The sequence below is a fragment of the Indicator indicator genome, chromosome 21 (genome assembly GCF_027791375.1).
Source record: "Indicator indicator isolate 239-I01 chromosome 21, UM_Iind_1.1, whole genome shotgun sequence".
Classification (NCBI taxonomy): Eukaryota; Metazoa; Chordata; class Aves; order Piciformes; family Indicatoridae; genus Indicator; species Indicator indicator.
In genome coordinates, this window is record NC_072030.1 from 12,835,565 (window position 1) to 12,861,241 (window position 25,677).

At 42.6% G+C, this 25,677-nt stretch overlaps 1 protein-coding gene across 1 annotated transcript; it reads left to right on the forward strand.

Moving 5' to 3' along the window:
* Positions 1 to 1,737: 1,737 nt before the first annotated feature.
* Positions 1,738 to 24,254, forward strand: BUB1B (BUB1 mitotic checkpoint serine/threonine kinase B). Its single transcript, XM_054390759.1, has 23 exons — positions 1,738 to 1,889; positions 2,377 to 2,436; positions 2,653 to 2,797; positions 3,271 to 3,467; positions 3,570 to 3,745; positions 3,864 to 4,057; positions 6,241 to 6,335; positions 7,576 to 7,802; positions 8,311 to 8,420; positions 9,708 to 9,811; positions 10,058 to 10,107; positions 10,553 to 10,654; positions 10,865 to 10,943; positions 11,600 to 11,702; positions 12,637 to 12,905; positions 13,890 to 14,068; positions 16,089 to 16,232; positions 16,846 to 16,958; positions 17,200 to 17,361; positions 18,006 to 18,148; positions 20,563 to 20,731; positions 21,097 to 21,203; positions 24,065 to 24,254. Exons 1-23 carry the CDS (start codon positions 1,747 to 1,749, stop codon positions 24,252 to 24,254), a joined length of 3,261 nt encoding a protein of 1,086 aa, XP_054246734.1. The 5' UTR covers positions 1,738 to 1,746.
* The last annotated feature ends 1,423 nt before the right edge of the window (positions 24,255 to 25,677 follow it).

The window sequence follows — 25,677 nt, forward strand, 5'->3', positions numbered from 1 at the left end:
TTGTGAAGGCAAAACCTCAACTGCAGCACCCTGAAGGGGAAAAGTGTGTCCTAATAGTGCCATCATATGGACAGCAAAGACATCTTGTCTTTTTGTCTGTACAGCTTGAATGAGATAGCAGAATCAGAGAAGAGTAGCAGTGATCCAAAAGGTTTCAGTCAGCCGGCAAAGAACACAAGCCAGTGCTGAAGAACAACTTGAAACTGGTATGGGGACCTGTAATATCATGGGCAGGGTAGAGTTAGGTTGGACATCAGGAGGAAGCTCTTCACAGAGGGTGGTGAGACACTGGAACAGGTTGCCCAGAGCTGTGGTGAAGGCCCTATCCTTGGAGAAATTCAAGGTCATACTTAACGTGGCCGTGGCCAGTCTGCTGTAGTTGGAGATGTCCCTGCTGACTGCAGGGGTCTTTGGACAAGATGACCTTTGAGGGTCCCTTCCAGCCCAGTGCATTCTGTGGAGGAGTCCTCATCTCTGGAGGTGTTTAAAAGCTGTTTGGATGAGGAGCATGCTGTAATAGTTGTGTGCAGGGAGATGTTAGGTTGGACTCGATGATCTCAAGGTCTTTTCCAGACAGGCGATTCTGTGGCTGATTTCTCCCTGGGGGCAGAGGAGCAATGATAGGAACTACAACTCCCATGATGCCCCGGTGCGCGGCGTGGCGGGCTGGGGGCAGAACCAGCCAGCGGGGCACAGTGAGGAGGGCGGCCAATGGGGAAGGAGAGTTTGAATTTGAAGCGGGTAGAGGCTGTGCTGCTGTTACGGCTCCCGGACCTCTGCACCTGGTGCGTGTGGCGGCGGGCTCCGGTGGGCGGCGCCGGCGGAGCCTTCTTCGGCAGCTGCCGGCTGGGCGCGGGGTCCCTTGCCCTGGCGTGAGGGAAGAGGAGCCGGTGTACGCGAGCTGAGGACGAGCCGCCGTTTCGGAGCGGCGTAGCAAACGGCTTCTTCTCCCGCTCGGTGCCGGCCGGCGGGGTCTGCTCGTTTCCAGGCGGTGAGGAGTCTGCGCCGCGCTCCTCGGCCCCTCCGGGCCTCCCCTCTCCGCAGGGTGGTGGGACTCGCCTACATCCGCTACAATTGCTCTTAGCGGAAGAGCCGAAGGGGCCTGACTCAGCCTCTGGTGCTACCGAGGTTACCCTCGGGCGGGGGTCACCGCTCGCCAGCCTCGGAGAGGGCCGTAATGGCGGGGGAAGGAAGGGAACGAGCACGCAGGTGGAGAGGCAAAAGCTTAGCCTTTTCTTCCTAGCATCGCCTGGCTGAGAGTCCCTGCTGTAAAGAAGTGCTTAACTCGTTTCATATTGCTCCAGTGGAGGGCAGTTAAGCGCCCGATTCCCTCTAAAAGTTTGGGATACCAGTGGTTGTGCCTGCCCAGAGAGCGTGGTGGGTCAGCTAACGAATCGCGGAATCCCAGACAGGTTTGTGTGGGAAGGTACCTTTAAAGCTCATCCAGTCCAAACCCCCTGCAGTGAGCAGAGACATCTGCAACTAGAGCACACTGCTCAGGGCCCCAAACACTGACCCGAAATGGTTCCAGGGATGGGGCATCTCCCGCGTCTCTGAGCAAACTGGTCCAGGCTCTCGCCACCCTCGGTGTCAAAAATTTCTTCCTTCTCTCTAGTCTAAATCCTCTCTTTCCTAGCTTAATACCATGAAAACCAAATCTGTCAAGTTTCAGTATCCAACCTAACAAATAAGTTCCTGATTTTTTTGTTGTTGTTTATAAGGCAGATTTCAAAGGGAGAGGCTGCCATGTCCCAGGATTGCAACAACGAGTGGGAGCTGCACAAAGAGAATGTGCAGCCCCTCCGTCAGGGGCGGGTCATGGCCACCCTTCAGGAAGCCCTGGCTCAGCAAGAGACCTCTACCCACACCACTCTTCAGCTCAAAAAACAGTAAGCAATGTTTTGACCCTTTCCCCTCATCTTCCTGCCTCCTCAGCAATTTTTCTATGTTTCTATGTGTATGTACCAATCTCATAGACATTAAAAAGAGCATGAAAGTGGCTTACTAACTGATGTCAGTAAGTAACAAGGCCAGGTTGGATGGGTCCTTGAGCAGCCTGGTCTAGTGGGTGGTGTCCCTGTCCATTGCAAGGGTTGGAACTAGATGACCTTTAAGATCCAATCCAAACTATTCTATGATGATTCTATGAGTCTATGGTGATGCTGTTCTCCAGGTATTTAGGACTATTTGCTGTTTGGGTTCTTTTGTTGTCAGCAGAAGCTAAATATATGCCAACCTAGCCTATGTTTTTTTAATATGCCTATAAAATGTGTGTGCCAGTGAGAATGGAGGTCTTAGTTTACAGTGTAGAAAACATCTTTACAGTTATACAGTCATATTTATTTGATGCAGAATTATTATTTTAACTTCTTTTAGGGAATTTGAATCAGAAATCCGATTTTACTCTGGAGATGATCCACTGGATGTCTGGGACCGGTAAGTTTCCTTTCATTTCAGAAGAAAGCATGAAAGGTCTAATACGCTTGTAAAAGCTTGGGAAGAAATAATCTAATAAGAAAATGATTCAAAGATAAATTCTATAATGTGTTTTTAATAATATGTGTGTTTCAATACTCAGCCTTTTATTTTTTTCTTCTAAATCTTCTTTTATCTTGTTGAGGACTGACTTCTGTGGACATATTCCACCTCCAGGTACATCAAGTGGACAGAGCAGACCTTCCCCCAGGGTGGAAAGGAGAGCAATCTTGCTGCAATCCTGGAAAGGGCAGTGAAAGCTTTCCATGAACAGCAGAGATACTACAAAGATCCTCGCTTTCTTAACCTCTGGCTCAAGTTTGTGAGTGTTTGGTGAATAAGTCTTGGGTGCTGCATTTTCTCTGTGCTTGTCATGTCGTTTACACAGAGAAGCTGATTATTGTAACAATAGAGTCCATAGGTTATACAGCAGTATTAAAAATACTGAAAATGAGAAGAGTAGGCAACAGGTTTGCCTTTTTTAGGACCATTCACTTTGGACACCTATGTTTTGGAAGAGCTTGTGGAAATTAATGGAGCTTGATTGTTAGTTTCAGGAGAAAAGTGATTTAAAGATATTTTTTTAGGTGTTTGCCTGTCTTACCACTTATTTTTGCTTCTAACAGTCTTGAGTCTACATCCTATGCTTAGTCAAAACTGAGCTGAGTCTGTTTTGGTCTTGCCCCTTCTCTCCATTGTTGTAGTTTTTGTTATTTTTTACCTTAAAACATCTCCCCAGGTTTAGCTTCCTGAACTGATTTACCAATTCTAAAATAAAAAATTTGGTTGTTTCAGGCAAATTACTGTACTGAGCCCTTGGATGTGTACAGTTACCTACATAGCCAGGAGATTGGTACAACACTGGCACTGCTCTACATCACCTGGGCAGAAGTACTTGAGGCTAGAGGAAGTTTTAGGAAGGCAGATCTGATATTGCAGGAAGGTCTTCAGCGCAAGGCTGAGCCTTTGGACAGACTCCAGTCCTACCACCGGTAAGCTTCCAGCTAGAGGGAAAGACTTGGAATAGTCTTGTGTGCTTCAGTGGGTGCTTGGTACAGTGAAGTTAAAATAAACTTCTCCAATGTCTACCTTAGGCAGTTTCAGACCCGTGTTTCTCGGCAGACGCTACTGGGGCTTGAGGAAACTCCTGAGAAGGACACAGATCTTCTGGAAGCTGCAGAACCCCAGAGAAGTTCCTTGGCAGATTTGAAAGGCAGGGGCAAGAAAAAAATGAAAGCCCCAGTTGGTCGTGTAGGAGATGCACTGAAATGTATGTTGAGCTGTTGACACTACACCTTATTACTGGAAGAGTTGCTTCTTTCTGTTGTGCAGTTTGTACTTGAGTGTGATAATTAGAAGTTAATTTGCATAAATCCTTTTGCTTACAGCCATCAACCAAACAAGAAGCACCCAGGCTCTAACTTCTCAGCAGCTTTCAAATAATCCTGGTTTTGCTGTGTTTGATGAAAATTCAGCTTCTGGACCTGAGATTCCTGTGATTACACCACAGCCTTGGGCAGCACCTCCAGTTCCACGGGCCAAGGAGAATGAACTAAGTGCAGGACCATGGAACTCTGGCAGGGTAAGGAGCCCTAAACTGGGCTGGACAAAAGAAGGAAGGTGTGTGGAAGCCGGTAACTTCTGAAACAAAAGTCATACCTGTTCTCCTAGTCTGGGGTTTGTCTTGGTTTATAACTACAAATCTTCCTGGCTTCTGGCTAAAGTCCCTGGCTATGCTTAACCTAGTCATGTTTAGCAAGTTGATTGTGCTTGAGTAACTTCAAAAAGCTTTCTAAAGTTCTTAAACCAAGAAATTGTAATTGTAGCTAACCAGAAAAATGGGTAGAGATGGCCAAACTGGAGGGCAAAAAAGGACTCCAAGAGAAAAACACTAGCTAAAGAAAGGGAAGGAAGACAGGCCTCAGTTCAACTTGTAGAAAAAGAACGAAGAGTTAAATGGGCATTGCACAACACAACCTGAAGGAAGAAGTATGGCAGGTACGTATTCTGCAAGTCTGTTTTGAAGTGCTTGGGAAGAAAACAGAAGCCTGGAAAGCAGAAGAACTGAAAAACTACTGTTTCAATGGAATATTTATCCTGACAGGGTAGGGAAACTTGCCAGTATGTGAAAAAAGGATGGCAGAAAGTAGGTTCCAGTGGTGTAAACTCATGTTGGAGGTATGAGAAGAAGCAGCAGTGCTACAGGTGTTTATGCTCTTAGAAATTACCTCAGATATTAGCTGAAGGGAATGAATCCTGTGAAATTTATTTACTTCAAAAGTCCTTAAATAACCCACAGTGTTCTGTTCTTTGTAGATGACAGAGGGAGAATAGAAAGTAATCAGTGATAAAACTATTTTAGACTTCTCAATATAGAAGTTATGAGTGAAGAATAGAAACACCAACTAGGGTGAGGTGAGGGAAGGAAATGGGCTGAAATTCACAGAAGCTCCAGGAAGAATTACTGCCAGATGAAAAGCAATTTGATTAAGTGAAAGGAGAAGTCCAGTAAACCTAGTTTCATTCAGAATGAGGAGGGAATAGCTGTTAATATAAAATCAGTTGCCTTGCTTTGGGCTGCTTAATAATGTTCATTCTGGTGCCCAAATGCTTCTGTATTATTTTTAATGTCTGCCTTTAGAGTGTTCTCTCTTCCCACTTTTCATGAAATTTATTAGATTTAATTAAGAAAGAAAGGAGCTGCAAATAAGAGTGGAGGATTTTTAATTCACCTTCACTGGAGTGTGGTGCTTGTTTTGGTGTGTCTTAGAGTGAAAGGATAACCTTTTGTGAACTCTGAGATATTAAAAGCTGCAGAGTAAGGATGGGCAAAGGAAAAGATTTGAAAAATAGAAAGGAGTTTGGTGTGAAGAATCCCTGCCATGTAACTTTTTCTGCTGAAGAATCATGGGAGTTTCAAGTAGGCAGATAAGAGTAGCATGTTGTCAGACTAAATTCCTTCAGTCTTCAGCAATGGACCCTGCAAGCAGTTTAAGGGAATTTTTTTTTTTTTTGGTGGTGGTGGAATGGCCTCTTGAGAGGAAAATTGAGCAGTCTTGGAGATTGTTGGTGGACAGCAGGAGGAATACTGTCATAAAAATTGGGACAATCTTGGCTGAAAAATGAGGACTATTGTATTTCTAAAGAATCACAGAATCATCCAGGTTGGAAAAGACTTCAGAGATAAATAGGTTGGACCTCAAGTCCAACCTATTACCTAATACTTCATGACAACTAAACCATGGCTCCAAGTGCCACATCCAGTCTTTTTTTTTTTTTTTTTAACACCTCCAGGGATGGTGACTCTACCACCTCCCTGGGCAGCCCATTCTACTGGCCAATTACTCTTTCTGTGAAGAAAGAGTAGCAACCAGAGCACTCAGCTTGACCAGCATTCCTGCAGGACAACAGAAACTAGGACATGCAGGAGGAGTGTATCTTGCTTTTGTAGGTACTAGCACTCAGCTGATGATCTGTAACTGTTTATATAGAACTGTTTGGGTTTGAAAACACTTCCAAGATGAAGTTCAACCTAACACCACCATGGCCCCAGCTGCCATATCCACATGTTCTTGAATACCTCCAGGGATGATGACTGCACCACCTCCCTAAGCAGCCTGTTCCAATGCTTTATGTGTCAGAACAGAATTAACATTTTAAAATAACAAACTACCAATGAGCCAAACAGTGGGAGAAGGGGGATATGGAGGCATGTAGAGTCTAAGGATGAATCTTTCAGCTATTGACTGACCTTTTCTTCCTCAGCGTCCTCGCAGTGGGGCAAGGTCTACGGTAGAAGTCCCCTACCCACAGCCCAATTTCACCCTGTACGTGGATGAGTCAGCTCAGCAGCAAGTCATGTGAGTCTTCCCTCCAGTTTGAAATGGGGATGGCAAGTGGAGTTATCAAAGCTGCTTCATCAATTCTGACTCCTTTGGCCAAGTAGCCAAGCCTCTAGATCTCCAAGAACCTAAGTCTGGCAACTTGGAAGCTCTTAGTGCTTTAGCTTGCGGTGGAGGCTTCAGTGCAGGATTTGTAAAGACATGAGAAGTGTTTGACTTGCTGCTCATTATGTGAGACCCGAGATCATATTTATAAATGGTAATTCATGGACTAGCTTAGCTCAGCATGTCTACACAAACACAGTTACCCCTCAGGATGCTGTTTGCTAAGAAAGCAGCCCTGAAATGAGGCTCACTGCTGTTTTCCTCTGTTGGGAACTCTCTGCTTTTTCTAGCTGGAGTTTTATTCTGAGCTGAGCTATCAAAATCTCCATGCCAACAGCATTGCTGAGGTTATGAAGCACTGTGCTGCTTTGCCTGAAATGACCTCCCTGCTCATTCAGTGCTCCCTGGAATGTTCAGTCCCAGGAGATGGGCTCATTCTGCTTTCTTAGATCAGAGGAAAATGCTCCATTTTGCAGTGCTGCTGAACTTTCTTCTGTGGTTAATGATGACCATAGATACATCAGGTGGTCTTAAGAGAGGAGTGGAGAAGACTGATACTACAGATGGCTTCCTTGGTTCTGAATTAGCTGGAAGTAGGACTACAAAGATGGTGAGGGGCCTGGAGCATCTCTGTGAGGAGGAAAGGCTCACAGACGTGGGGCTATTGAGCCTGGAGAAGAGCAGCATGAAAGAGGATCTTATCAGTGCTCAGCAACAGCTAAAGGGCCTGTGAGGGGCAAGAGGATGTGCCTTGTCAGTGGTGCCCGGTGATGGGACAAGGGGCAAGAGACACAAGCTGGAACTCAGGTGGTTCCACCTGAAGATGAGGTGAAACTTCTTTGCTGTGAGGCTGCTTAGTGGAGCTGAAGTGAAGATACCCTGCTCCAGAATGCACAGCAACTTAGAATAACATAATTTTATTTGCTCTTGACTGCACCTTATTAACACTTTGGTTTGAATTTGGTTGGGTTTTTTGGTTCAGAGTTGGGACTTTGTGTGATCTTTCCAATTTTCTTTTTTGCCTTTTCTATCAACAGAACAAATGTCTTCATTCTACAGCTAGGTTCTGAAAAGAGCTATTTTCTCTCCTGTGCTTTTCTGTCTTACAGCACAGCAGACAGAATCAGTTTTAACACCTGCATGTTTTTTCCAGGACTCCTTGCAAAATTGAACCCAGCATAAACCGTGTCTTGAGTGCTCACAAACCTGAGAAAGAGGAGGACCCACTCCAGAGAGTGCAAAATCAGCAGCAGGAGATTCAAGAAAATAAAGAGGTGGTGATGTACTGTAAAGAGAAAGTTTATGCTGGAGTTGATGAATTCTCTTTCGAAGAGATCCGAGCTGAAATCTACAGAAAAAGAGCAAAACTGAAAGCTGAAGGTATGCTGCAAAATGGGGTTCACAGATTGCATTGGGTTGGAAAGAACCCTCAAAGATGATCTTGTCTAACCCCCTGCTGTGAGCAGGGATACCTCCAGATACATCTCAGGCTGTCCCAGGTCACATAGTCTGATCTCTCTGATGACAGAAAGGAGATGGAATCATTGAATGGTTTGGGTTGAAAAGGACCGTAAAGATCTAGTTTGAACCACCAGGGTGCTTAAGGCCCCATCCAACCTGGCCTTGGCCAGTGAGGGGACAACCTGTGTCAGTGGCTCAAAATTATACTCCTCTGCCTCCAGCTGTCTGTTATTACAGCTGCTTTTCTTTTTGCACAGAAATTGTTATTTAACAGCTCTAAGGTACAAAGTAATATACCTGTCAGCTTTGTGTCTGCTATGAAACAGGAAGAGAAAACCAGAGGTTTTAGTTCCTTTACAAATAATTTATGCTGTAGTGTCAGATTGCATGTGAAATACGCCTTGTCTTACAAGCTTTTCTTCCTCAGAGGAGATGCAGGCCATAGCTCAGAAGAAGGAGGAATTACAGAAGAAAATTGAGGAGATGGAGAAGAATTTAAAGAAAATGATTGCTGAGTGGCAACTACCACCTGAACAGGTGTTGTCCTCATTTTAACTGCTCATTCAGGAATAGCTGTTTTAAGTAAAAACCCCAAAGGAGGAGCAATATCCAATGAGTTTCTCTCTGGCTAACACTTGTTAAACCTTTTTTTTTTTTTTTATTGGTACTATTGTACACAGACATCACCCAATCAGTGAATGTTCACAGAAATATTTCTCTTCTCCCCAACTTGTGCCTGAGCCATATCTGTTCACTGGAGGAATGTAAATCAAAACTCCAAGATTTGTACTTTTCCTTTGCAAGTATTAAGTAACCTTATGCTGAGGTATAAACTCTAATATTTAAAGTAAAGGTATGTCATACTGAAGGGGCTCTTTTGTTAAAGCTCATTCATGTGTAGTTTCCTTTTATATGGAGAATTTGTAGTGCAGAAGGAGGCTAGAGAGGAAGCTGAAACTAGAGGAAGAAGTGAAGGGTTGCAGAGCAGTGTGAGCTAACCCCAGCAGGCAACTAAGCATCACATAGCAGCTCACTCCCCACTCAGTGGGATGTGGAGAGAATTGGAAGGGTGAAAGTGTAGACAACTCGTGTTGAGATAGGGATGGTTCAACAGGAGACACAAAAGCTGTGCACACAAGCATACAGCAGTGTGTTATTAACACTTTTTTGATCAAAAATCCCAAATGTAGCACCACACCAGATGCTGCGGAGAAAATGTAACTTTATTCCAGCCAAGACCAGTACACAAAGCCATAGCTGATTCATCTCAAGGTTTTACAGGCAGTAGTATGCTCTTTTATAGACCAGATTTTTTTCCTTTTCTACGCAGCCCAGTCTTGAACAGTCTTTCAAACAAGAATACTTTGGTCTGTCATTGCTAGGCAGTGTGCAAACTCCAGTTTTCTTGCAGGTTGCAAATAACTAGTAAAAAGTTCATTATTCCAAGGCTTTTTCCAACTTGGTCTGCTGGGCTAATAAAATGTTTTTCTCTCTCTTTCCACCTTTCCCATTTCCAAAATGGTGCCTTAGTAAATAATTTCAGTACTGAAATGTATCAAATTCACAATGCTTTGTAAGCTGGGTAACTGTGTGAAAGTTAAACATGGTTGCAAAAAAGAAAATGAGGCATTCCAACTACACTGAGCAATAAGAATGGATTCCTTTTTCATGCAAGTAAGTTAAGTACAAATCAAAATGGCTAAAGACAAGTATTAATCCATCAGGGATTTAATCAACTACACATGAGTATCAGAATGTGCTTGGAACCTCATATGGGATGTGATTCTACCACTGTAGAACCAAACTGTGGTTTTGTTCCTATAGGCAGCAGCAGTTCTAACAGGAGCTTTTTCACTGCCTGTGGAACTGCAAAGATGCACTCCTTCCAATGCAACAGAAGTTGAGGACAAACAGTCCCAGTTGAAAAGGTAATGCAGGGTTTTTAAATTTTATTTTAGGAGCCTTAAGAACTTGAGGATAATTAGTTATGCATAACTGCTACTACTCCTCAGCCTGTAACCAGGATCTGTAATCTGCCTTTTTGTAGTTTCAATTATTTGTCTGAGGGATCACAACTTCTTGTATGTCACCTTGGCTTGCTGTTCTTGCAACATTGACTTAGGCTTTGTGAAGGTGTGTCAAGTATGAAACTCAAGTTTGTGTCTTTTTCACAGCGAAGTCCAGGTCTTCGAAGATACTCTGCTCCATAAAACATCTTCTGAGGGTAAGTGTTTCCATTTTTTACTGTTAGGAGAAGGCTGTCTTAGAGGGAAGTGTTACTCTATATCAGTACCAGGACTGCAACAAACTAAACCCAAAATCTAGGTGGGTTAGAGGGATGAGAATATGCTAGTGGTACCCTTAACCATGTTCAGCAAATGACTGAGCTTCTGAGAACTGCCACTGTTTGAAAGGACTTTCAAGCAGAAGAGCTTCTTTCTTCTAACAGCTGAAGAGCTTTCTTCATGCTTTCATTTAAGCAATCTTGATAAAATCTATACATGTTTAATGCTAATGTTAAGGTTGATACTGTCATAAGTCCTTTTCTTTCTGAGACTATTCAATAGGGGAACACAATCAGAAATTACGTGTTCAGTTTTGTTGTTGGAAAGAGCATGTGCTGAAGAAATTTACTTCTGTCCTGAGCTGACCACTATTACTGTTGACAGAGGTTAGCCAGTCTCCTGATGAATGCTCGGATGCACAAATTGATAATGTGTTTTTAAACTCGGAGGAGGAACAGCAAAATGAGGCTGGACTTGGGAAAAAAGGTACAAATTCTGAAGTGTATTCTAAAAACAGTATGCTAGCAAATGTAATATGGTGGTAAAAATCGTTCTTTAAGATGAGAAAGCTAATCTCAGTTCTGTAACTCCCTGTTAGGATAGTTTATAAGACTGTCTATTAAATATTTTCAGTAGCATCGTTGTAGAAAAACTGTTGGTGTAATAGAACCTCTTTGTTTTTCTTTATGGATATAGCTCTCTCTTACCTACCTGGTCAGGACAAGCCTTTCACCATATTTGATGAATCCTCTACTTTGGAAAATCAGAGTGTAAGGTAAGAGTTCTTCAAGACATAGATTTTTAGAGGAAGGGGAAACTAAAGTATCACTTTCTCTAGCAGCTGAAACACTGTTGTCACTTGTAAGGATGTGGGGTGGGGTTTTGCTTTATATATCCTTACAGTTCTTTGTTTTATTTCGTGGCTCTGGGAAGTCCGTGATGAGGAGGTACTCTCACAGAATCACCCAGAATGCATTGGGTTGGAAGGGATCCTCAAACGTCATGTGGTCTAACCCCCCTGCAGTGAGCAGGGACATCTCCAGCTAGAGCAGGTTTCTCAGAGCCCCAGCAAGTTTGACCTTCCTCATGTCCAACCTAAATCCACCCTGCTTCAGTGTCAAACTATTGCCCCTCATCCTATCACTAGAAGCCCTTCTAAACAGTCCCTCCCCAGGCTTCCTGTAGGTTACTTTCAGATACTGAAATGCAGTTCTAAGGTCTCTTCTGTTGTTCTTCCTCAATCTAGAACTATTTAAGTTGCTACATGAACTTCCTGCACTTTGGAGAGATGTATATGGTGCAGTTTACTGATAGTTCTGTAGCAGAAAGTGCTAGACTGAAGTTGTTAGTGGAGTTAAAGTTTGGAGAACAATCTGTTGAAGATGAGAAGCTGCTCTAGTAAATACTTAATGTAATGTGAGTTTATCTTAGTTGTTCTGCAGATCACACAAGGGAAAGTGCCCGGCGCCCTCTTGCTGTTCGTAAACCTTCAGAATCTCTTACTGCAAAGGAAAACATCCCACCAGAAGCCTGTGTAAGGATAACTATTTACCCCTTAACAGCTTTCCTGCCAGGGAAAAACCAGCAAAGAATGTCCTCAGTGAGACTTGGCTGGACTCACATGATGTTTGATAAGCAAAATTCTAAGTATCTTTCTGCCATGGAAATAATACTTGAATTGAGTGATGTTAAGATTATACTGCAAATTTCATGTTTTTGTTAGGCTTTAAAAGAGATGATGCTAAGGAGTCTTCCAGATCAGCCATTGATGAGTGGCCAGGATTAATTGCACTGAGAGTTTACAAAGTTTGTGTGCTGAAGAGTTGTGCTCCTAATGCTGCCTTCTGGTTCCAAACACTTTCTTATCATGCAACCAAACAAGCACTTCAGCTTCTGTTTGTCACCCAAAGTACCATACACTTGACTCCCTTAAACCCTCAGATCTTGTTTCCTAACCTGTGTCTTTATGTGGCAGCTCTGCAGATGTTTGGAAAGCTTTTCAAGAGAGGTGATAATTGGTGTTTCACCAAAGGGCTTAGCTGCTGTATGCTGCCTAGACCTTTAGACTTCATAGGGTTAAGTGTTCTGCTGATTTTTGGTTCTAGAGGCAGTCTCAGTAACTGCATAGTTCTGTTTTAAGTGTTCTGTGTGTCCTCCCTGGCCAACATTTTAGTAACCACTTGAATGATGTGGTTATAACTGGACTGCAATGCACTTCTGGGGTGGTAGATGCTAAATGGCAGTTTGCTGCAGCTTTGACTTCCTACTTGGAAAAAAATCTGCATTTATATTGCAGTTAAAATTGAATTAAGCAATTCAATTGAGCAATAGAAGTAGAGCACATGAAGACTGAGTGTGTGATTAATGCTGGAAGGTGGCAGAGGGGAGAGGAGAGAAACATTCAGCTTTTAAATAAAAGAAAATGTGATGTTAAAATCTACAGGCTTTTCACTCTTACTTTTTTTCAGGAAGAGCTGAATGCAATTGAACCTTTGACTGAAGATGCAATAGTGACAGGCTCCTACAAGTACAAAAGCTTTTGTGCCAACCCGGAAGACACGTGTGACTTCGCTCGGGCTGCCCATCTGGCCTCAACACCCTTTCATGGGGTGGCAGCTCAGAGAGTCCCAGCTCCTCTTTCACAGAGGGACCTGAAGGAAAACAGCCCAGAATCTATGAGTGCACCTTTGAACCAGGTCACAACAGTTTGTGAGGCTCTCTGTGTAAATAAGCTGAGGTAACTAAAAGTAAAGCATCTTAAGTCCTTTTTCATGTGTTGTGTTGGCTGTGGGCTTATTATTCTGTTGCTGAAGGAACAATTTTCAGTATGTTCTGCTCTCTTCAGAAGACTGACTTTTCTCCACCTCAGGGTCCTTTTTGCCTTCAACAAATTTAAACATAATAGGAAGTCCACTTGGCTTTTCAGCATTACTGCTGCAGGACTCCATGCTTTTTCTTCCAAATGACTTGCAAAAAAAAATTAATAAGCATTCTTTGTAGGCAGAGATTAGAAGTAGAATCACCAGTTGCTTTTATACCGTTATGCTTCTGTAGTTATTTTAGTATATGAAATGCATCTGATGATTATGGCTTAGATTTCCTCTATGGAGGAGAGAAACTGGATAGAAGAAAACTGACAAACAACCTCCTGTTCCTTATCTTTGTCAATTAAAAAACATCTGTTGCATGGGGTTTTCTTAATTTAGAAATGAGTTGGATTTGCTGACTGCTGATATGTAAACATCTCTGCTGTGCTGAAGGTGTTTGCTTACTTGGCAAAACCATGCTGATTGTAATTGGGAAGGAAAAACTAGAGTTATTTCCCACCCAGCCCTCCAGTGCTTTAAAGCATGGTAGGTCTGAATTTTGATTGAGGGGAGCAGTAAACATTCAGTGGGAAGTTGGACAGGATGATCTCTAGAGGTCCCCTTCAACCCCTAGCATTCTATGATTGTAAGATTCAGTGTGTCCTCTGTTGTAGCAGTCATTTAATGGGAGTGAAGATAAAATTCATCTGTAGACTAAGATTCTGAGCATAAACAATCATTGTAGCTAAAAGGAAGTGCTGACGTAACTATTGACTTTCCACCAAGGCTGGGAAAGGATTTATGTAACTTCAAGCAGTCTGGGAATGCCCAGAGCCCTTTCATAGTCACTAGGCTGGCATTGTCTAGCCCCTTTATCTTCTGAAAGTCTGAATAGTTGATGACTTTATTTACAGCCCCATTATGGAAGCAAGCCTGGAAGATACTCACTCAACAGGTTCTTCTGTCTCCTCGGGATCTTCTCTTTCCACTGTTACACAAACATCCACCATTAAATGCCTGCCTATCCCTGAGAAACTGGAACTTGCCCAGAGCTTGCCTGCTGATTCTGGAGGTATCAGTGAAAATATTACTGGTTAGTACTAAGCCTGAGTTTCACTCACAACAAGTAATGTGCAGCTGTCAATAAACTGTGGTGCTTTTTATGTACTGCCTTGGTTGTCCTCACCTTTCTGTCTATTTCTCACTACTTTGCCTTGTGACTACGCTTGAAGCAGTAGTGAGGTGTACAGTGTACCCTGCTTGTCAGCATCTAAAAGGTGAGAACATTGAGGTGACATTATTTTAGGTATTAAAGCAGGGAGTATGTAGGGACCTTTCTTAAAGGAAACATTTTGGGCTTGATGGTGGTGAGAACTTGCGATGACAAGTTTGTTTTGCCTTGATTTTTTTTTTCCTTTTTTTGTTCTCACTTTAATCTTTGTGTGTTCTCCTGATTTGCTGATGAGCTCCACATTAAAAAAGGAAAATATGGATTTGAAATCTAGTGAAAGTTGCAGAGGTATTTTCTAACAGAAGCACTTCTATGTTTTTGGTTTATAATTTGCACTCCTAACTTTGCTGAAAACTGTGGGGCTGCCTCACAGCAGGTTTCTTGTTCCAACTGAAAGAAAAAGAATACTGCTACTGGAAATATTTTTTTTTCCTAGCCAAAAACCTGTTTCTCTATTACAAAGATTTATGTTACAGTTAGAACAGGAACGCTCACAAAAAAGTAGGTTTGTGTTGAACAGTGGCTTTCAAGGTGTTTAACCTGCTTTAACTCCTTTGCGTTTGGTTTATGATCTCTTAATTAGAATTATGTCCCTGAAACTTCTCAGTACATCTGGTTGAGAGAAGAATGTTTGTGTCTGCAGACTGTTTTATGATGAAGCACACTCAGGACCTGGAATGAAAACAGAAAATTAGGAGAAGGGTGTTGGCACTAAAATATTTTGAATAGATCTTACACTTACTTTTTACCATATGCACTAGTCTTTAGAGCAAGATGAAGAGTCTTTACAGATTCTTTCCAGAAAAAAAGGTGTTTTGTTCAGGTGTTTTAATAGTTCCTTCTTCAACTTCTGATCATTCCTATTCCTTTTTTTCCTTGCATTTTGTTCATCTGTCTTGAACTGTGTTTTCCAGCCTGGGTGTAGTAATTCTGGTGAAGACTTAATGCTGCATAGAACAGAAAAATTACTTCAGCTGTCAGTTCATTCCTGTAAAATATGCCAGTGACTTGCAGTAAAATATCAGAACACCTGTTTTAATCTTCAACCTCCAACGTTTCCTGGGTCTGCTATCACAGAATGGCTTCCTAAGTAATCTCTGACTGTAGTGCTTTTCAAATGAAGGAGTGTAACAGCAGGTTATGATATGCTGATTCTTACTTTTGCACTGTGAAAGCTTAAACTGTTGTTACACATTTACTAGTAAAAAGCTTAAAAAGATTACTAGTCATAGTATTTGTTCAGTAGAAGCCATCTAGTTCTGATGTGTTTTACTTTGCCTCATGATTTGAGTTTGACACTTTTCAGGCTACCTTACTTTTGTGCAGATGAACTCAGCTATTGAATGATTTCCTCCATCCTGTTATGCAGGAAAATAAACTCCAGACCTCCACATAACTATCTCATATGTCTTCCAGGAGATAAAAATCCTGCAGCAAGCAGCAGAGTTGGAGTCCAAATTGGACACAGGTTTGAAAGAAGCCTTAATTTGCAAATGGGTTTGAGTTCTGTGGCTAATTCAGAGCTTTGTCTCTTGTGGAAGACACATGGTGCTCCAGTAGAATCGTAGAGACCTAGTGATGAGATGGTTTGTAAGGTAGCTTCTGAAATGTCATGTTCATGTCATAACACAAAAGTATTGCAAAGAGGTTAATTGACCCACCAAAGGGTGATGAAGTGATGAAGCTTACTGCTTCATGACAGATACAATCCCTGAATCATTTTGGTTGGAAAACACCTTCAAGATCATTTGATTGCAACCCTTAACCCAGCACTGCCAGGTCACCACTAAACCATGTCCCTCAGCATCACATCAAGGCTTTGAAAGTCTCCAGAGACTCACCACATAGTTTTAGCTCCTATGTTTCTTTTATGTCATTCTAGGTGATGTAACTCGCTTCCTGTGGAGTGCTGAACAACGTATGAAGCTGTTAGATCCTCTGCCAGCACTGTTGACTGCTGCTCCACATTTTCATCTCAAGACTGGTGCTCTGCCTGCCATGGAGGTGGAGGAGGACATTGAGCTTGGTAGGTGTGCCAGAGACACTACACCAAGAGATCTGTTTTATATTCTAGTTGGTTTGAAATACACTTCCTGTGCACCCTCACTGGTTTTATGTAGATGGGGAATGCCTTTAACAGCTTGGGTGTATTTTCTGTGACAGCTTTCAAAAGAAAGTTCCATAGAATCTCAGACTGGGTTGGAAGGGACCTTTAAAGATCATCTAGTTCCAAAGGTGGGAACACCTCTTCCTAAAGCAGGCTGCTCAAGGCCCCATCCAACCTGGCTTCTGGTTGGAGCTTCCACAGCTGCTCTGGGCAGTCTGTTCTACTGTGTCACCACCCTCATGAGGAAGAATTTCCTCCTAGTGTATAATCTAAATCCAGCTTACTCCAGTTTGACACCATCGCCTCTCATTCTATCACTCCATGCCTTTGTACAAAGCCCCTCTCCAGCTGTCTTGTAGCCCCCTTCAGGTACTGGAAGGCTGCTCTAAGGTCTCCTTGGAGCCTTGTCTTCTCCAGACTGAACAACCCAAACTCTTGTAATATCCTCATGGACCAGAGTTGCTCCAGCCCTCTGATCATTTTTGTGGCCTCCTCTGGACCCGCTCTAACAGTTCCATGTCCTTCCTAACAGGAAATGAGACTTACTGTATCAAAAGGGAATACTGGACCAGTGAAGAGTACAAGATGATTTTTGCCATTTCAGCTGATTCTCACCTGCTGCATACAAAGGGGTTTGTCATAAAGGTAACACATTTGATAGCTGGTATACAATGTGTCAAGTAAAATCTAAGTTTGGTTCTTAATCTCTGAATTCCCTGCATGAAATTTGCTTCTTCAAATCCTCTTTGTTGATGTAGTTTAAAAGTTTCTGCTTATGGGAAATGTTGTCTTTGGTGAAGTTGGGAGGAAGAAAAAAAAGAGGATAAGACTCTGAAGATGAGCAATTTTCCCTTTATCCCCAAAATAAATGTTCTCCTGCTTGTAGGTGTATTCTCAGCCCGTGCCTTGGGATTTTTATGTCACGCTTGAGTTACAGAAGCGTCTGAATGCTGACTTTGACGAAAGCTTCAGTGAGAACTGCAGCTGCTTCTTGTATCAGGATGGCTGCGTCCTTCTGCACAGTGACATCAACTACTTCACACTGGGGGTCAGTACTGAGAAAGCCTGTAGAAGACATGAGCTCCTGCATAGGTACCGTTAGTGCTGGTTGTCATGATGCTCACTTCCGAAGACAGCTTCATTCTGCAATCCAGATCCCCTGGGCTTTCTCTCTACCCAAATGAGAACTGTCTATCCTAGCTGGTTTATCATTCATAGATCATGTGCCACTTGGAGACAAAATTTAAATTTTTCACATTTTTATTCATGAGTGACAAATTACCTCAGCCAAGAACCAGAGCAAGGTTTGCATCTAAATCTGTTTAACTTGGCATCTTGCAGTGAGTTCCAGTTTGCTGTGGTAAGGTCATAGCACTGAGTATCTTGCTGAAGGATTTACATCCTAAATGAAGTCTTGCAAGTGCATTTTGAATTGTTGCATAAAATAACAGACAAATTAAACAGCTATTTCAGTCTTTAGTTTGATTTCCTCCTCCTGGATAATAGTGTGTCCTGAGACCTCGTAGTTCTTGGAGTTCTGGCTGGGATGACTATGGGCAAAATCTGATTATACTGAGTTTAGAGTAGGACTGTTCTCTCTGTACAGATGGGGAGTGGGAAAGGTGTGGTATAGATAGTTCACTAACCCAAGGTGGAATAGCATATAGATCCAAGTTTATTCCCTGTTTTCAGGATGTTATTCATGTCTCCAAATCCATCACGGAAGAAATTATCCTGCTGGTTGTTCATGACCTTCTTGTTGTGGTAGAGAAACTCCACAAAGCAGAGATTGTCCATGGAGATCTGAGACCAGAGGTGTTCTTTCTGGGAGACAGGTTGGTCTCTGTATGCATATGTGAGGATGTGTAACACTTTCTGATACAGCTCCTGTACATTCCCTAGAATGGTGGGGTTTGGAATTGACTTCCAGAGATCAAGTCTAAGCCCCCTGCCAAAGCAGGATCAGCTAGGGCAGGTCACACAGGAATGCATCCAGATGGGTCTTGAAAATCTTCAGAGAAGGAGACTCTACAACCTCTTTGCTTCAAGGCACCAGCACCCTCAAACCAAAGAAGTTTCTCTGTATGTAAGGTGGAACTTCTTGGATTCCAGTTCATGCCCCTTGTCCTATCACAGGACACGACTGAAAAAATACTTGGTCCCTTGATACCCACCCTTCAGATAGTTATAAAACATTAATCTGATCCTCTTTCAGCCTTCTCTTCAGGCTAAATGGCCTCAGGTCTCTCAGCTTTTCCTTATCAGAGGGATGTTCCAGTCCCTTCATCATCCTTGTAGCCTCTGTTGGACACTCTCTAGTATATCCCTGTCCCTCTTGAACTGGGGAGTCCAGAACCGAATACAATACTCCAGGTGTGGTTTCTCCAGACTAAAGAGGGATAAGAATTTCCCTTGACCTCCTGGTCACACTCTTGTTCATGCCTCCCTGGATCCCATTGGCCTTGTAGGCTACAAAGGTACATTGTTGTCCCATTGGAGAACTTATTGTCCACCAGGACCCCAAGATTCTTCATGGAGCTGCTTTCCAGCAGGCCAACTCCTAATCGTAATTTATCGTTTCCCCTCTTTAGCCAGGATACTGATATTGCAGTCCAGGGTTTTTTTAGGCTACTCTGAAACCAGTGAAAACCCTTTAGCTTAGGAATAAACCTTCCTGTATTTCTACAGAAATTGTGTATGATGATGTAAAACACTAACCAAAGGGGTTTTGCTGTTGCCAGTGGTCTCAAGTTTCTACTTTATCAACATACTGGGAAGCAACTGGATATTGGCAAATAATTTGCCTTTTGGTTTTGCATATCTGAAGCCCAAAGGGCAGGTGAGACTGGAATATCCAAACACTGAAACTGGTTGCTTAGCTTCCACTGCAGTCCAGCTCAGAACTTGATACACAGATCTAGTCTTTCTTTAGGCTCTTTCCCATATTATGTTAACAAAGTCACACATCCCTTGGAATGTGATCCATGAACTAAGCGTGGGAAGATGGGAACTTTGGAATGCTTGATGATTCAGATGTGATTCCATTAGAAGAAATTCACTGGGGCTGTTAATCTTCACTCATAGATTAAAAATAGCTGTTTAGATTTATTTTGGGCCTACAGTCATCTTCATGCACACCCCCAATATTTTACTGAGAATTTCTTTATAATTTGTGTAACTTACTCATGTAATTGAGTTATAGATTACATACATGTGCTATTGAAGTTCTTATCTTTTCTTCACACCTCTTGCACTTTAGAGTGCACACATCCTAGTTTGAAGGCTTGATAGACTTGGATATCTCCTGCTGGATTTCTGTGCTGAATACAAACCAAGCTAAACCTCTCCCTGGAGGTGTTCGTAAGCCAGGTTCCACCTGTTCTCATGGAAAGTGTCCCTGCCCATGGAAGGGGGCTGAAACTAGATGATCTTGAAAGTCCCTTCCAGCCCAAACCATTCTGTGATTCCATGGCTAAACTGCTGAAAAGTTCAGATAATAGTGGGTTTGTTTTTTGCTTTCAGATAGCAAAAACTATCCTAGGCCAAGCCCACAGTGTAAGTTACAAAGTATGTTCCTTGCACACAGGTATGTAAAGAACAGTAGTGAAGTGTGATGTGTGGCTTGGCAGTGCACTGTCACCTAAGCAGGCACTCTTTACTGTCCCTTCATTTGGTCCTTCCTAATATGTATGTCAGGAAAGGTGGTGAAGCAAATGTTTGCTGAGATCTTGAAGGAGGAGGAGAAGTGCTATATATTACATGTTCTCCCTCACCTTCCAAGTGTTTCAGGGAGCTGTGAGAAATACCAAACCAGGGTCATCCTTCAACCTTTTAGTGTTTCCCATTGCTTACTCTGGAGACACCAGTATGACCAAACCACAGATTGGTTTGGGGTGGATGAGACCTTTAAAGATCACCTAGTCCAACCTCCCTGCCATGGGCACAGACACCTCCCACTAGAGCAGGTTGTTCAAGGCCCCATCCAAATTGGCCTTGAATGCTTCAGGAAGGGGGCATCCACAACCTCCCTGGGTAATCTCTTCCAGTGTCTCACCATCCCCATTCCTCTAAGCTTCAGATTGCCAGCTGATTCCCCACCCGGGAGTGATATTTTCAGGAGTAGTTCTAAAGCTGACCATCAGAGGGGAGCATTGACACAGCTAAGGCTTTTCTCTTTGCCATTACACTTCAGTTTTAAAAACAAAAGTTTGTTGGGTGGTCTTATGCTTCTTTTGCTTCTTCTGCCCAGGATCTGTGATCCCTTTGCTAATAATGTGTCAAAAGCTCTGAAGATAGTGGATTTCTCTCACAGCCTGGATTTGAGATTGCAGTCTCAAGTAAGTTTGCTGAACAGCTTTCCCATAGTTCAGACTCCTCATGGACAGCAGCTTCTGGCAGAGAGTTCTCTTCCATATCAGGTGAGCCTAAGGGCATCTTAGGTTTTGTGTTTTCCTTATGTCTTTTCTCAATTATTTTTCCTCAACTCATATCTTGCAAAATGTGGAAGTTCCTGGTGAATAAACAATGACAAGAATTTGTCTTCTAATTAAATCTTTGGTATGAAATGAAACTGAGTGACCATGATTATTTAGGAAACTATATTTCATTAGGAACCTTCAGTAAACCCAGAATTGTTTACTTGTTGAAGCTTTCTTACTTAGGAGGATTCTGGAAGATCCTGCTTAAAAATCAGTTCAGACTGAAATGTGTCAAAATACCAATAGAAAGCTGCAGTGGATTGCAGAAAGTGGCAGAAGCTGAACTTTGTTTGTTGTGATTGCAGGTTGACTTGGTTGGGATTGCAGATATAATCCATTTGCTGCTGTTTGGGGATCACATCCAGGTTTATCAAGAGAATTCCCTCTGGAAAATCAGCCAAAATATATCCAAGTAAGTCCTTTTGCAGAGAGAGGCTGCTGGAGGAGAACAGACTTGTCACTCCCTTCACTTTCTTTAGAGTGGTGCCATTTTCAAAGCCTAGAACACAGAACTTGTTGCTGCTGTTGCTTAAAACATGAGTTCTGTGAGAACTGCCATTTTGAAGCTACCTAGACTTGTTGCTATGTAGAAATCAATTTTAGGCTTGAATATGAGCCCAAGTCCACTTCAGATGACTTTGCCTTTTTTTCCTTCCAGGTCAGACTGCTTTAGCCTTTCTTGACACTTGATAGACCAAGCTAGAAGTTTGTGAGTGGGTAGTGGGGGGGGGGAGAATTGCATGTGGTTATTTAGGTTTTCTGCTGTTTTTTCCCGTTCAGGCTATACTGAAGGGCTAAGACACTGATACCAGGGGTCTGTCTCTAAGAGTTGTAGGCACAGTACACATGAACATAAGAATTTAAAACTAAAATTTAAGATGTATTATGGAAGCAGCTTCTTTGGGGAAGCTGCTGTTTCTTCTCAGGCATTAATTTCTTCTACTCTTTCAGCCGCATGCTTTGGCTACAAGACTGCCTTCATCTGCCCTTTCTTTGTTCTTAGACCAAACACTTGGGCCTTTAGCTATTCACATCCTGCAGAATTTTCTGCCTTAGAGTTCCATAAGGATTTTCCAGAACTTTCTGCTCTTGACAAAGGACTTGACAGCTGTGTTCAGGATCCTGCTACACTGGCTGCCCTTGTTATGTGGATGTACTCTCAGAAGAGCCATTGCTCAAGGAAACCTGCTACCACTCAGGAGTTACTCAGTTCCCTAGCAACATGCAGAGCTTGTACTTCCCAGTTTATTGTATGCAGCCTCTGAAGAAACATCTCATCTTCTGAAGCTGTGTACAGGGAAAAGCAGTTTTCCTTTACTGGGAATATCTATTTTTCTGCTCCATAGAGAATCACAGAATCTTTAGGGTTGGAAAAGACTGTCGAGCTCGAGTCCAACCATTAACCTAGCACTACCAGGTCACCACTGAACCACGTCCCTCAGCACCACATCTTCATGGCTTTGAAGCCCCTCCAGGGATGGGGACTCCACCACTGCCCTGGGCAGCATGGTCAAGGGTTTGACAACCCTCAAGGGGAAGAAATTGTACCTCATGTCCCATCTACACCTCCCCTGGGGCAAGTTGAGGCCATTTACTCTCGTCCCATTGCTTGTTCCTTGGGAGAAGAGTCCTACCCCCACCTCACTCCAACCTCCTTTCAGGGAAGAGTAGAGAGCTGGAAAGTTTGCCTTCAGCCTCTTTTTATCCAGGCTGAACAACTCCAGTTCTCTCAGCTGCTCTTCACCAGCCCTGATCTCCAGACCCTTCACCAGCTTTGTTGCTGTTCTCTGGACCTACTCCAGCCTTTCAATGCCCTTCTTGGAGTGAGGGGCCCAAAACTGAACCCAGGATTTAAGGTGTGGCTTCAGTGCCCAGTCCCAAGGGAAAGCTTTTTAAAAAGTACCTTAAAAAAAGTGTTAAATAACTTTCAAGGCAGTAGAACAACTGGTAGAGCCACTTATTTTACTACCTGTTCAGCAAAATACTGAAGTAGTGGGGAAAGCACAAAATTCCTTTAAGGCCAATGGCAGTCAGTAAAAGAGAAACCACTTGAAAGGTGACAGTGAATGCAAAACACTGAGGTCAGTGTTGTGGTCAAGATTTCTGGCAAGGCAGAGGGTGAATTCAGGTTTCTCTTTTCACCTTTGAGCATTACTACAAGGTTGACTGCCAGGTTTTCAGGGAATGGAGTTGCAGCAAGTTAACAGTTACTGGAGAATGGATTTGGAGATTATTCTGTTCCAGGAGGTCTTCTAGTTTTCCTGTTTTCACTGTTTCAGGAAACCTCATCTCTGCAGGTTTATCTGAAGTAGGATATAGTAGCTGTGTTTGAATTTTTAGGACTGTTTGTCACTCATAACTCACTAGACACCCTTACCAAGATGTAGCCTCCTTTGCTGTGCCCATGTTTAAGTCCATGCAGGAAATGCCCTAAGTCTTGCATAATTTTTTCTTAGTTAGATTCTGTATGACCTCACTATTGTAGAAAATACAAGAGTTCCTATTAGTGTAATAACACAGGGCAGATTCCTTCTGAGCTTGTGCCTGCTGCTCTTGTGTGAGTCACTCTCAGAAAGCAGAGGCAGATAATTTGTTCCAAAGCCAGTGTGACTTCTGACTTGAAGGAGAAAAGTGCTTCAGTAGTCAGCAGCTGCCTGTTCCATGGACTTCAGTGCAAGACTGAAGAACAAAGGGTTATCTCTGACACAAGTTTTAAGTCTTAATGAGTCACTTAACCTTTTTATTTATGTTGTGTGGGTATATCTGTGAGAGGGGGGGATTTGCTACTATTAATTGTCTTTAAAATGTTATCTGTATGAGAAGTCTGCAGTTGGAAGGCAGGGAGGAAATAAAACTGGCTGTATACCACTCTTTAATTCTTTGTTCTCTTGCAGCTTTCGTTTAACATTGACCTGTGTACTTAACTTGCAAATGAGGGAATAAAGTTTAGCTCTGCCCCTTATTCATGAATCTGCCAACTTTGGTTCAAAGAATGCTCTTGGATATCTCCTTTAATTTGAAAGCCCTGTGGCTTGTGGTCAGGTACACTAGAGGAGGTACCTAAAAATAGTGGGTTTGATAGAGCTGTGAAACAGCCTCTCTAGTTACAACTCAGAAGAGAAAGGGGCCCACAGGTCTAAACTAACACATTCGTAGTTTTTATTTTACTCATGTGAGTGAAGTTTATTTCAGACTTAGTTTTCCCCAGGTGTTTAGTACTGAATAGAAATTGAAACCTTGTGCATGGTTTGAGAGCTGTTTTCTTTGTTTTAGGGCTCGTGACAGTGATTTCTGGAGTAAACTTTTGGGGAGAATTCTGAATGCAGATGGTAAGTCCACAGTGCCTCTGCTGAAGGAGCTAAGAGAGGAAATAAGTGACATGTTTGACAGCTGCTTTCAAGAACGTCTTATGTACTCCTTAATGGCACTGGGACAAACTTTGCTTGTGGAGGACTTTGTGTGATTTCATTGGACACATACATGTTTGTGTTATAGGAAGGCATTTAACTACTTATTTTTATCAAATAGAAGCATGGAAACTGACTGTAGCTGTTCTTGCAATGCTTCAACTGGGACTCACTAACAAATGTTGATATCAGTTCATAGAAAACTTCCTGGCCCAGTCTGAGCAGTTTGTCAGAGAAAATTGGTTGAAATAACCTGCCCCTTCCCCTCTTTGTGTGTGCTCCTTAAAAATGTTTAAGACCCAGTTCACACTGCAGTTTTGTTGGGTTTTTAATGAGTGTTTCATAATAAAGTTGTATTTCTTCAATAAAGTTGTATTGTGATAGCAACTCTGTCAGATACTTGATTTGGTATCCAGGCTGGGGTGCTGCTGCCTGACTGGGAATTGTTTATGACTGCCAGACTGCCAAAAGCCTTTCTCTTGGTGGTAGCTTTCATAACCACACAACTTCCTGGATACTTGAACACAACTTGGATGATTTTACTTGGCACTGGTGGTTTAGGTTGGAGCTTAGAAGAAAATTGTTCACTGGAGGAGTTCTCAACACAGGACCAGGCTTCCCAAGAAGATGGATGAATCCCTACCTCTGGAGGTGTTTCAAAGAGGCAGGAATGTGGTGCTGAGGGACATGGTTTAGCCCCACACTTGGTAGACTTAAAGAGTGGTTTGGTTTGATTTGGTGATCTTAAGGGTGTCCTTGTCAGGAAATTGCACTCTGGATTCCCTGAATACCTGCTGTGAGCTGAATCCGAATGTTGGGGTGGTTTTGAGCTATTACAATGAACAGAATGATTCCAGTTTCTAACATCTTGATACTAATTTAGAAGTGGACTTCCCTTATTTTCTACTTACTGGGTGTGTCATTTCTCTCACTACAGTGTGAGATCTTACATAAGAAAAGTTGCTCAGCAGAAGGTTTGGTCATTTGCTGTCTTATTGAGAAGAGACAATATGTCACCTTTTAAAATGAACTTTTAATTAGGCTTTGGTCATCCATTTGTCTAAAATTGGGAGAATTCGAGAAGGAAAAAAAATCCTAATTATTTTTTTTTAGGGAGACCACCACATTTTGTGTCCTTCTGAGCAATCTACCCCATTCTGGACTCCATGAACTCTGCTTTGGTTCTACCAAACCTGCTCTAAATCAGATCCAACTGTTTCTTTTTCAGTTCATGAGATTTATGACTACTTTTAAAAGGAGACAAATTACACCTCCTGCACGTGCATCAGCAAATAATTCTCAATCATTCCTCTGTGCTGCTGCTGATTTCCCAAATAATAAATATTCCAACAATGGCTTTGGGCTAAACTCTAACTTCTGAGGTATTGCTGTGCACTAGTGATTTCCCCAGTGATGGCTTTGGTGGCCAAAAGCTTAGTGTTCTTATTGTAAGTGAGTTATTTGACTGTGGTCTTGAGA

Bases quoted from the DNA above. Each gene is read 5' to 3' on its own strand.
- BUB1B (XM_054390759.1), top strand. From the start codon at position 1,747: ATGTCCCAGGATTGCAACAACGAGTGGGAGCTGCACAAAGAGAATGTG. The intron at 10,108-10,552 runs GTAAGTGTTTCC...TACTGTTGACAG, and splicing joins CCATAAAACATCTTCTGAGG to AGGTTAGCCAGTCTCCTGAT. The intron at 11,703-12,636 runs GTAAGGATAACT...ACTTTTTTTCAG, and splicing joins ACATCCCACCAGAAGCCTGT to GAAGAGCTGAATGCAATTGA.